The sequence below is a fragment of the Magnolia sinica genome, chromosome 3 (assembly GCF_029962835.1).
Source record: "Magnolia sinica isolate HGM2019 chromosome 3, MsV1, whole genome shotgun sequence".
Taxonomy (NCBI): domain Eukaryota; kingdom Viridiplantae; phylum Streptophyta; class Magnoliopsida; order Magnoliales; family Magnoliaceae; genus Magnolia; species Magnolia sinica.
In genome coordinates, this window is record NC_080575.1 from 128,521,965 (window position 1) to 128,534,656 (window position 12,692).

General features: G+C 40.8%; 2 protein-coding genes across 2 annotated transcripts; one reads left to right on the forward strand and one right to left on the reverse strand.

Moving 5' to 3' along the window:
* Positions 1 to 948: 948 nt before the first annotated feature.
* LOC131238770 (uncharacterized) lies at positions 949 to 2,150 on the forward strand. Its single transcript, XM_058236376.1, has one exon. It carries the CDS (start codon positions 984 to 986, stop codon positions 1,839 to 1,841), a length of 858 nt encoding a protein of 285 aa, XP_058092359.1. The 5' UTR covers positions 949 to 983; the 3' UTR covers positions 1,842 to 2,150.
* Positions 2,151 to 3,849: 1,699 nt separating this feature from the next.
* LOC131241278 (peroxidase P7-like) lies at positions 3,850 to 11,300 on the reverse strand. The gene is made up of 3 exons (XM_058240051.1): positions 11,038 to 11,300; positions 6,802 to 6,999; positions 3,850 to 4,664 (listed from the first exon to the last, which is right to left on the reverse strand). Exons 1-3 carry the CDS (start codon positions 11,245 to 11,247, stop codon positions 4,116 to 4,118), a joined length of 957 nt encoding a protein of 318 aa, XP_058096034.1. The 5' UTR covers positions 11,248 to 11,300; the 3' UTR covers positions 3,850 to 4,115.
* Positions 11,301 to 12,692: the final 1,392 nt, after the last annotated feature.

Genomic DNA, 12,692 nt, shown 5'->3' on the forward strand with positions numbered 1-12,692 from the left:
ATGCGTCATTTCTACAACCCAAACCATTCAAATTATGCCATTATTTTTTAAAGGTCCACAACCAAATGTAAAATACACCCAAAGAATGATCTATCTTTGGGATTGTTATCCATCAATTCACCGGAGGGATCCATCCAATGGATCTTTTTTTTTCTAAATTGGTCAGCTATTTCTTCTATGGTCCATCTACGCTAAGGACAATAGTATGGACGGTTAGGATCGAGATACTAGTTTTTCACTTGTACGATGGCAATCTGAATGTGTATGGAGAATCTTCCTCTGCCAGCGTATCGAATAACTCTTTATTTTCTTAACATAGTCCGGCCCACCATATTGCCAGAGCATATGAAATAAAAAAAGGGACCAGGACACACCTAAAAGGGTCGCCTTTTTTCTATGAGAGACATTGTAAAATGGCTTCTACTCAACATAGAAGAGAATCAAAGCTCTCATTTTCCATCCTTCAATTCTTTCTCTTTCATGACACTCTTTTTCATTTTACTCTAATTTTCTACCGGCGCAGATCTTCTTCGTTGCCGAAAAGCCCAACGGTTGGATACAGATTGAAGCTTGGAAGGTGGCAAACCTTTCTAGATGAGGTGACTCAAGATAAAAACATGCAGAAGCTTTGAAATTGGGCTTTGAAGATCTTCAGGCATTGCCGTCCACACGACAAGAGAAACCGTTATACGAAAATTCGAGTAAGCATGCATTTCTCGTTTGCTGTTCATAGGCATTGAGCCCATGATCGAAATTCTCCTCCAAGAATTGAAAGAGAATGTGTAAGTTCCAGAACACAGAATAATGTCAGATGGTCCAACTGTTCATGTTTCAAGCTTCTCAGAATGAAATTAGACAGAATTACAGTTGGGTTTTCCTTTCAGATCCGACTGGACTGCAGTGAGATGATTTCTTGTGACAGGATCAATTGAATTGATTTCATGGGGATAACAAGGAGGTGGTGTTTCATCTTGTTTTTCTCAATGTTTCTTTATTCTTACAGTGAAAGTGCTGATAATTTCTCGATGAGCTCGCTTGATGATCTTATTCAAGATTATGCCTTCAAAACACTAGACAGACATCGTACTGGCATTCTATACAAAGTACCTATCCCCTCTAATTTTTCCGGCATCGAAGCTTCGGTTGCGCGGCTCAAGAGTGGGAGCTTCTGGAGTAGGGGAGCGAATTTTAGCGATGTTGGTATTCCTCCAGGAAGTATACCAATTCCATTTGTGAGGAGGGTCGCCATTGTCTATCAAAATCTGGCGAATTGGTCTTCTTACTATTACAATGTGCCTGGCTATACATTGGTTACGCCGGTCGTGGGTTTCTTAGCTTACAATGTATCCAATTTCAATAGCAACAGTACCACAAAGGTCAGCCTCCGTGTGACAAAGGATCCAATTTCTATTAGCTTTCCGAGCGTTTCACTTCGAAGGGATTCGATGACCAAATGTGCTAGATTCGATGCGAATGGGTCCGTGCAACTTAGTGAGATGACATTGCAGAATGTATGCTTAACAAGAGATCAAGGCCACTTCTCAATTGTAATTCCATCCATCGCACCATCTCCATCTCCAGTTGTTGTGGTTCAGAAGAAGAAAGGGAGGAAGTGGAAGGTGTGGGTCATTGCGTGTATCTGTGGAGTTGTTGTGTTGGTTTTGTTGGGTTTGGTTGGGATGGCTATTTTTAAATCTGTGAAGAGGAAGAAGATGGTGGAAATGGAAAGAAAAGCTCAGGAAGGTGAGTCTTTGGGGAGTGTTTGGATTGGGGGGAGTAGAATGCCTTCAGCAACATTTATTAGAACTCAACCAACCCTTGAAAATGAAAATGCACCATGATTTTTATTTCTTTCTATTTTCTTCCTTTTATTTTAATAAAAGGTGAAGATGGAATGAGTTTGTTAGATGAGTACATGTCATAAATGAAGAAATTAATTGAGAATTTATTTTTTATTTTTTATTTTTAGCATTTGTTGGTTTGAGATTGGAGAAGGGAAATGAAGTTTGGCATTGTGAGAGATGCTATGAACAATGGCAAATGAAGTCCATATCTTTCAATCTTTTTAAACTTGTGAAAGGGTTAGGTGTTATTTGATTAGGACCCAATTTGCTAACTTCCCCATTTAGATTGTTGTTAGAAACATGTTACAATGAAGATCAATTGACATAATTTGTTTTTGTTTTTTAATCATCATTTGACAGTTTGAGATTGGGATGTTTGGCATTTTAAGAGATGTCCCAGAGTGAAAATGAAAGTGCATCTTTCAATTTCTATGCTTGTTAATTAACGGTGGGGGGCCATTTAATTAGGACCCAACTTGCAAATTCCTCAGTTGCATTTATGATTGTTGGAGAAATGTTACAAATGAAGAAAAAAATTTTAATAATTTGTTATTTTTTAATAATCATTTGATAACGTGTAATTGGGACGTTTGTTAATGGAAATGCATCCTTCAATCTTTATATATACTTGTTAAAAGGTAAGGGATACTTGTCCACTTCCTCATCTGGGTGTTTGTTAGCTAGGTAATGGAAATGCTCACTTCCTCAATCAAGTGAGCATTTTTTTTTAAGGGTGTGTTTTTTATTGCACCCAATTTCATTGAATGTCATACAATTCTGCACTTAATATTAGACTAATTAATAATGAAATTTCATGATATTTGGTTCAACCAAACGCACCCTAAAGCATCTGATAGTTTGAGATTGGGTAATGAAAATGATGTTTGGGGTTGTAAGAGATGCCACAACAAATTGAAAAAATAAAATAAAATGAAGAGCATCTTTCAACTTTTATACTTGTTAAAAGGGGTGAGGCTTTATGTGATTAGGACCAACTTGTCAACTTCCTCATCATCTTCAATCAATGTAACTTTATGCTTCTCTTGACGATTGGAGACTTGCTTTTCTTTATTTTCTTCCTTGCATTTCTCTGTGATGATGGCCTTCACGTGGTCACATGATGGTGTAGCCTCTCTTGTTTGGACATCCAAGAGCTTTTGATTCCCTTATTTTCTTAATTTCCTTGGAATATATAACCCCATCTCCAATAAATGGCCAGAAAGCATCCTTCATTTATTCATGCTATTAAGCCTGAAAAAATCACACATGTGGGGGCCATCAGCCATGCTTGGTTTATCCAAGACATTGGTCGGATGGCCCATCATGGATGGACCATGCCCCTGAATATCCCAAATTTAAAGATCCTAGCCATCGAATCTTTTCGCCTTTTTCCATTGGATGTGGCTTGTTTGTTCACTTCTTCTTGACCATGTATTCGCATGCTAACAATGGCTTGGATAAACCAACCGTGGACCCCACTTGTACAAACTGGGTACACAACTGGGAAGTTCCTGCTCAACCAGAGAACTTGTCCTCTTTTTTCTTTTTCTTTTTTAATTATTATTTTTAGTAGCGTAGCCATGTGTTAGGGGTACTAAAACCTTATTATACTCCGCTTACACTGAGATTCTCCTCGATGTTATTGACTTAGATCACGTTTGGGGCCCATCGCCACCGTCCACTTTGTGTATGTGATGAAAACAGATCCAATCTAAAATCATTGCCAAGTGGGGCCAAAAACTCAACTGAAATGATTATTCGTACCCATGCTTTGTAGTTGGACGGACACACTCGCCACACCAATTCATGTATTAGATTATTTAAAACTCCTCCAATTCAGCAAATTTCTTGGTGTCCAAACAGGACCTTAACCGACTATATATATATATATATATATATATCAATGTTTTACATGGTCATCCACACCAACCAACAAACACTGCACACATGCAAATACATGTGCATGCACATCTACCCAAGTATGCAATATAAATAAAGAGAAGGTTTAACTACTAAATAACTACATAATCGAACATATTACATGCACATTTAAGTATCTTATAAGCTTGAGAAATGTTCGCATACAATGTAGTATATCAACTTTAAAATACAGCTAGCCCTTCATTGGAACATTTAAGCCATTCAAAAGGTGGGCCATTCACTTAAAACTGAGTATGATCATCAGCTGTCCATTGATTTGGTGGCGTGGCACTTTTGATGTGATCTTTACAACGCAGCCTATCTTTTGCATGTGAACATTACTATATAAGCTTAGTTTAGTTTTCTACAGTTCTTCCTTATCTCCCCTTTGTCTCCTGTGAGAGGATTTACATTCCCCAACTTGATCATAGCATTAGCAAAATCAGTGTAGAAGGTCTGTGAATCCTGGCTGTAGATCTTGACGACATCATCAACAGATCCACCATTGAAGAGCTCTTGATCGGACCGCAACAGCCCGCGCCGCTTGACAAGACCCTGGAAATAGTTGTTGCCAAAGCGATTCGGGCTCTGATGGTCCATCGAGGAGAGGATGTTGTCCCCACCGGTTGATGGGCACCTGGATTTTCGATCGGACGCTACCAGGGTCTCGAGGTTGGTGCTATTGTACAAGTGATCACGGAACGAAGAACACTGGGCCATGCCAATTGAGTGGGCCCCAGATAGTGCAACCATTTCTCTGGCTGTGAAGCCTTTGGCAATGAATTTGTCGATGGTGTCTTGAAGGCTAGCAAATGGAGATGGGAGGTTGTTCGCACCAGCTCTGCTTGCAGTCCTTGCATCCTTTCTTCCGAGGTTCACTTCCCATCGTGGACCTCCCAGCTGTGATTTGGAACGTCAGATCAGTAATTTCTACTGTGTGGACACCTCGATCAATCAACTGATTAGGTGGCCCACACGTGTACATTGAACAACACCAATTAACCGGATATTGGTTTTTCATGCCAAGAAATCTTCATTCTATTTAGGCCCACCTTAAGCATGGCTCTGATGTTGTAAATATGCACATGTTATTGGCGAGAAAAGATAGTTGCGTACTAGTTTTGCATGCATGGAGTTGGAGGTGGCCATCTCTCGCTCACTTCTCTAACCACCCCAAGCATGCAAGTGGGCCCACCTTGAGATATAATCCTTCATTGTCAAGTGTCGAGAAAGGTGGGCCACATTATTATGCATTTCAGAGATCACTTTGTCGGTTGGGTGTGTGAAATTCAAGTAGACTGCACCACATAGGACAGCTGTGAGGGACCCCAACCCATAAAACATTCCAAAATGATTGTGGGTCCACCCTAATTTGTATATGCCATCCAATGCATCCATTCATCAGATTGCCCTACCAGTATGAAAGGACAAACCAAAAATTCAGGCCATTCCAAAACTTAGGTGGGAAGTACCACGTGATTTCAAAGGTTTTAGGCATGATTTCACATCGCTGCCTCTGGTGTGGCCCACCTAAGCTTTGGATCTGCCTAACTTTTGGGCTTAGAGATGAACATGAGGTGGTGTACAAGATGTTAGGTGCCACCTTGTGGGCCACACCATAGGGACAGCTGGGAGGATCTGCCCCCCAATAAAAACTTTGGGACTGTTTCTGGGTTCACCTTTCTTGCATATGATATCCAATCCATTCATCGGACAAGCCCCTTAAGATGAAAGGATACCCCAAAGAAAATCTGGTTATTCCAAAGCTCAAGTGGACTGTGGGCCACACCACATGACTTTAGATGTTTTAGGCATGATTTTAGGCCGTTCCCTATATTGTGGCCCACTTGTGAATCAACATGGTTTTTGGGCTTCTAAGTAAACCAGGAGGCTAGATCTGGTGCATGCACCATTTGAATTCCACAAGATCAGGGCTTGACTTTTTGGCTCGACTGATAATCAGTTGAGCTAAGGTGGACCCTAACTTGCCCGAAAATGCGGAGGGAGAGAGAGAGAGAGAGAGGCCATAGATAATGATAACGAAATGCGGTTACAACAAGCTTCTTGATTTACGGAAGACTGACTCAAATGATAGAAGATGCATATGAGTCAGTTCCTCTAACAAAGGCAGGAAATTCACGTTAGGCCTGACCCTGACCTATGTAAGACCTTGGCCGTTGGTACCTGTGGGAAATAGATAGAGGTTTTTAAGATCAAAGTCAGGAAGCGGATTGCGTACAGAATACCGTGGATGTATGTGTCCTATCCACGCCATCCATCCGTATCATGACCCCAAACTTCAAATATATCCAAAGCTCAAGTGGACCACACCACACGAAACCGTGGGGATAATGATGCCCATCGTTGAAGCTTTTCCAGGACCCATGTTAATGTTTATTTGTCATCTAACCCGTTGATAAGGTCACATAGACATCGACGAAGGGAAAACATAAATATCAACTTGATCGAAAACTTCTGTGGCCCCCAAAAAGTTTTCAACTGTAAGTGTTCAATTCCACTGTTTCCTGTGCTGTGGTCTACTTGACCTTTGGATATACTTAAATTTTGAGATCATGTCCTAAAATGATCTAGTAAAATAGATGGATGGCGTGGATAACACATATGCATCGCAGTGGGCCCCACAGAGTTTAGCTCAGTACGCAATCCGTGTCCCCTTTTATCCACTAATATGTTGGATTTTTCTACAATTTGCTGAAAATGACAAAAAGAAAAAAGAAGACAGGAGTTGGATCCTTTATTTTATAGAAACGGATGAGTTGCACGAAATGACTCGGACTAACTCACCCATTCGCCCAAGTCTCCAGTGATTCGACTCGGACTAACTCACCCAAGTTTCTAGCAACTCGACTGAGAACTAACTCCCCCAACTTGCCCATGTCTCTAGCAGCTCGACTGATGCTGGCTGAGTCAGGCAGACTTTGGGTGAACCATGGCGTAGACTCAACCTTAGTCTAGTCTGAATCTGGGTCAACTTGTACAAATGGACTCAGACTCAGTGAGGAGAAATTGCACTTACCTCGACGACCGAGTCACGGGCTGCAATGGCAAGAATGTCAGCACAAGAGACCACAGGTCCAGCACAAGCTTTGTCGACCGCATCCTTGATCTTGTCAATCACCTCGAATCCTCTTAGCGAGTCTTTATTTGGAAGTGAGTTCTTCTCGCTATCTATGGCTGGCAGATTATCATCTAGTAGGACCCCACCATCACACCCCTGCACATTTCATCAACACCAATGATCACCATATTGTTCTTGATAACTGGACCAAACTGATTACTGATCTATATCACAGGGCTCCGTTTATATGGGTTGAATGTCATGAACGATTTGATTTGAACAGTCACTTGTTCTTGGTGGCCTGGCTGATGATTTGACCAGCCCGATTATTTACCTATATCACAGGGCCCCGTTTCTATGGCTTGAATTCATATCTACTTGAGACGATCACACAAGAGATGGTTGTAGCTTAAGCTAACCTACAACCGGTTGCAGTGATCATCACTGGGCTATCAAAGCAAAATATACTAGCATTGAATATTAGCCGAATCCTAACCGTTTCACAAAGAAGTTTTTTTTTTTTTTTTTTGCCTGCAACTCTTACTCAACTGCATGTAAAGAAAGGCTTTTAAGATCTGCAGAATTTATTCACCTATGTGAAAATGCTATTCAACTGTTCGTGTAGGGTCCACCATATTGTGTGTATGCCATGCATGTCAAGCTGGTATATCTTGGGACCTTACTCTTGCTCCGGTGGTAGAGTACTCTAAGGAGTTTCAACACCTGGTCAAGGGTCCGAGTACCCATAGCTAGGTGGTGAAATTCCACTATGGCGTGAGCGTGTGGGGGTTTTTTTTTTTTTTCAAAAAAAAACTGATATATCAAGTGAATTATCCAAAAATCATATCTATACCATCATTATTTGGGTGATACCCGACAACATAATGGACATCCACCTAAAATTTGTGACATGCGTAGTGGACATTTCTCCCTAAAATGCATGGTTCGGTGGTACAATCACTGTGTTTCACCATTGAAGTAGTCATAAGTTTAGCCCAAGAAAAGTGTGTGTAAAATAGAAAAAAAAAAAAAGAAATGAATATCCACCTAATAAGTTCTAAATTCATGTGCACTATTAAAGTCAAAAGTTTTTTTGAGATTTTATTTCAATTGAGTTGGTTAAACATAATAATAAAAATGTTCGAGTCTTGTACTTATACTTTTACTAAAATTTCGTTTCCTCCTAGTACTTGTTTGAAAAAATGAAAATTTCTTTGAAAATCTTTAGTCCAACATTACTTGAAGAGAGAACTAGAGAGGTTTATGAGTTATCTAGTATTCTTACCCGGAGAATGGAGAGAGAAGAAGATTGGGTTGTGTGTCCCCGTGCAAATCATTGTTCTCACTAGAACACATTAACGCGCCTAGGCACGCGTGGTCACGGGCATGGGCTCTGAGGTAGTGTAACTGTAGAGGTGCTAGTGGTGCACTTAGCACGTGTGCATCGTATCGCTAGTGGCACTACCATGTGACCTACTGCGAACTGATGCGAATTGGTGCAAGTTGTGGTGCGACTAGGCTAAGTCGTTGAATCAATCATAGAGAGTATATATCCATCATAAGATTGGCCATTAGATAACAACTGTTTTACCTATCAATAGTCGACAGGCAATGGTCATTATGCCAGGGAATTCTTGCAATTGTATTGATCGATTGTCATATATCGACCGTTTTCAAGATCAGCCGACAAGAAATGTCCGTCTTGCCAATCGGCCGATTGATCTCAACTGTTACTATGTTTCGGTTAGTCGGATGTTTCTGTTGCACTGAACGGTGGGTGGATTTTGGGCGATGCCTATTTGGTCTATAGGTTTTAAACGTTGTGACGATTCGGCCATCAGAATTCAATCATTATAAGAAGCGATTTCTTACGTCTCTTGAGCAAAGTCGTATATTTTCTTAAAAGACTTGATCGTTATAAACGATTTCAGGTTTGTCTTTTAGAAACTCCTTTTTGTGAAAATGCACTGCTATTCATTCTCTATAAAATCTTTTGTAGATCGAGAATAAAAACATATGAAAAATATATCTCCAATCGATCATTTATCTCTCAAAAAATAAGTGAAGCAAGTTTCTCTGTTTTCTTAATACACAAAATCTGTCAAAATTACAAACTGCGTATCGAGTTCTTACATGAGTTTTTCATAATTGTTGCATATATATCCACAAAGGTTTGTCGTATCTTGGAAGCAGTTCACTAGAAACCCAAGGAAGCAAATAATGATGTAAGGAAAGCGTATCTAATACGTGCTTCGAGCTTATTACTAGTTTACTTGTTTATTTTATTTAATTTGAATTTCCTCTATGATTATCATCTAACAAGTTGAAGTGTCCAAGTAAGATTTGTGTAAAATAGAAAAATAAAATGAACATCCACCCAAAAAGTTTCAAATTCTTGTAGTGACCCACATAATGGTTGTAATAGCCTTATTTTCAGAGCGCTCCACTTTCTTAGTAGGATAATCTTTCTACAAGGGTGACTTATGAGGCCATCTTAAACTTAGAATTAAAGGAGTGAGAAGATTATCCTTACTTCCAGTGGTTAAGTCGATTCCTGGATGTAAATCCTCCATCTTAAATTTTTGTGTGGAAGTTTTAAAGACCGAAAGACCCTGTTAGATCCTACGGGACTTACTATCGGGCTGCCTTTCACTGAAGTCGGATAGGATGTTTGCTGTTACAATGTTATTGGTCCACGTCATCACCGACCTTATCAGCACTGTTACATTAAATGAGAATTGAGCCAATCAGATTGTAACAAGCAGGAAAACCCTGCTTAAGCAGAGGATCCGGACTCCCCTCTCACCATGCACCAACCACAGTGAGTCCCACAGGCAGAGTTCTAAAATAATCTTTCACTGCAAACAGAAAACGTTGCAAAGATATCCGGCCTGTAATCGAGGAGAACAGAGAAGGCAATATCTAGAGCGTGGGCGATCTGCCATTCATGTAGCTGAGATCATTTGATGCTTAAAATCATACTTCAAGTAGCAATCCTTAAAACAATCCACTGACATCACCATCATTACCTTAAAATTGATCCCATCCCTTGGTTGGACGGATTGGAAGGTCAAATCCGGGTATATGCCGGGCGTGCCAAACAGACCCAGTCAACTTGTCCCGGGATATAACAATCCCATGGATCTTAAACCAATCCACTGACACCACCATCATTACCTTAAAATACATCCCATCCCTCCTAATCCCATGGGATTCGCCCGGCCAAACAGGCCCTAAGTGAAGTTGCATGCTGATGTACAATAGTATATTAATGGTTGGAGCAAAAGTATCCGGTGCTGTCAGTTGTACCTTACTCGTCAAGCACTGTATCTCTTTACATCCGGGCACTTCATCTGCTGGGCCTATCTTGGATGGTCTGCATCCAGAAATCGACGAGTTGGAGAATCTTAGCCAGCTCGATTAGAGGAATTTGAAATAAACGGTTAGACAGAAGTCTAAGCAATGAGGACATGCAGTCTTTGAAAATCCTCTGATCGGCAGCTGGGATAATCCAACCATTATGGTTTTTGTAGTGTGGCCTACCCACCCTAGGACCCAACAGATGAATGGTTCAGATCTCGTAGAAGTATAGTCACATCGAAGTAAATGCAGTACTTTACTACAAACATACAAGCTTCTCCTCAGTTATTCACAGGCTTGTTTAGATACCTTTTATCTATATATATATATATATATATATATATGGGAAAAGATACTATGCGCTCGACCTCACAATAAGCTCCCGTAAGGTCGAGCTGTGTGAGCCCCATCGTGATGCGTGTTGACCATCAACACCGTGTGTTTGATGGGTCCCCTTTAAATTATGGGATATCCCAAAAATCAGCTATATAGGGAATTCAAGTGGGTCATATCATCTAAAATCATGTGAAGACACCGTTAAAATATATAAAAGCACTTGGTGGGGCCACACAGCTCGACCTCATGGGACGGAGCCGTGAGGTCGAGCGCATAGTACCTTTTCTCATATATATATATATATAGCTTCTTAGTACACTTCACTTTTAGTTCACACTTAACTGTTAGCCACCCCCATTAGGGAATCAATACCAAGACCTTAGTGTTGAAACGAGGTATCTCAGTCTACCACTTGAGCTATGGATCAAGATGTGTTTTTTAGATCAAGCCTGTGGACGGAGATCAAGCAATCTAAGAAGTGGACGGAGATCAACGTACCACGACAAAGCAATCATGGAAGAAGAGCCGTAGAAGTGAAGCTCCCATCCTCTTCTCCCTGTTGATCGCCGATCGGACGATGGATTTCACGGTATCAGTGACTGACGGACATGTGCTGCTGTAGAAGGTGGTAGAAAGCTGAGATTGAGAAAGGGAAGGTGCAAATACAATCAAAGTCAGTGCAAGTACAACATATTTCAACGCACCCATGACTATAGTACTACAAAACGTCCATCAGTGCCATGACCCTAGGCACTCTCCCTCCTTTTAAAGCAAGAAAATGAAGAATTATATAATGCCCATTGTTTCAGTGATTCAGACATCCATGATTTTAGTTGGAGAAAGTGGTGTAGGATTAGGATCCGAACTTAGATTAAGCTTATTCCATTGAGGGTGATGATCACATACATTTGAGCTATGTAGGGCCCACTCTGATGTGTGAGTGCCATCGAACCCGTCCAATAGATGCATCTCCCCATGTTAGTCCTAAATCCATAAATCCAGCCTCATCCATATAACTCAACTAGGCCACATCAAAGGAAACAATGGAGGACATACGAGAGGGGACGTGCACCACAGAAACTTCCACTTTGAATATATATCATCCAGCCCATTCATCAGGTGAGCCACGTTGGGATAAAGGGACCCATGGAAATTCAAGTCATTCTAACACTTAGGTTGGCCACAAAAGTGAATCTACATAAGTTCTTAGAGTGATTGTACATTGATCCCTGTGGTGTGTCACATCAGAATTTTGGATCCGGATTATTTTTGGAATGTATGGTGAACATGAGGAGGTGCATCAGATGTGCGACTTGGGTTCCACAAACACATCACGGACGGGCCCATGCAGATCGAACATATGGTGATTACTATGCATTAAAAACGTATGTTTTCTACTAAGGTGGGTTAAGCTTAGTTCATGTCATATGCAGTAGATAGGGCCATATAAACGAAAGTGGCGCTTAGATTTCTCTAATCTGCCACTAATCTACGTAATAAGTGGTTGGATCGTCTAGCACAGACATGGGCCGCTGGTTGGAGTGGGGAATTACGTAACATGCGCACCTCTGAAAATTTGTATTACTTTAATTACCAGCACGTGCTTTGTGGAAGCGTTTGCGTACGGAGTAACTCAGTACACCAACAGCGTACTGAGTAAACTCTGTGGAGGCACTGTAGATGTATGTGTCTTATCCACGCCGTCCATCCGTTTTTTCAGCTCATATTAGGACATGATCCCAAAATTGAAGCATATCCAAAGCTCAAGTGGACCACACCACAAGAAACTGTGGGGATAATGATGTGCGCTGTCAAAACCTTCTAGAGCCCACGGTGATGTTTATTTGTCACCCAACCTGTTCATAAGTTCATACAGTCACGGATGATGGTAAAACATAAATATCAGCTTGATCTAAAACTTCTGTGCTACCGAAAAGTTTTCAGCAATAAGCATTCAATTCACATTGTTCCTATAGTGTGGTCCACTTGAGCTTTATATATGATTTAATTCTGTTCTTATTCACTAAATGAGATGGTAAAATGGATGGACAGCACGGATAAGACATACAGGACAGTGGGCCCCACAGAGTGTGCTGAGTACCCAATAGCTCACTGATCAGTTAGTCAGTACTCAATCCGCTTCCGTGTTTTAT

Excerpts from the sequence above, each read along its gene's own strand:
- LOC131238770 (XM_058236376.1), top strand. The coding sequence starts at position 984 with ATGTTTCTTTATTCTTACAGTGAAAGTGCTGATAATTTCTCGATGAGC.
- LOC131241278 (XM_058240051.1), bottom strand. The coding sequence starts at position 11,247 with ATGGGTGCGTTGAAATATGTTGTACTTGCACTGACTTTGATTGTATTT. Across the intron at positions 7,000-11,037 it reads TCCATGATTGCTTTGTCGTG|GGGTGTGATGGTGGGGTCCT; the intron begins GTACGTTGATCT and ends TGAAATGTGCAG. Across the intron at positions 4,665-6,801 it reads CCCGTGACTCGGTCGTCGAG|CTGGGAGGTCCACGATGGGA; the intron begins GTAAGTGCAATT and ends TCCAAATCACAG.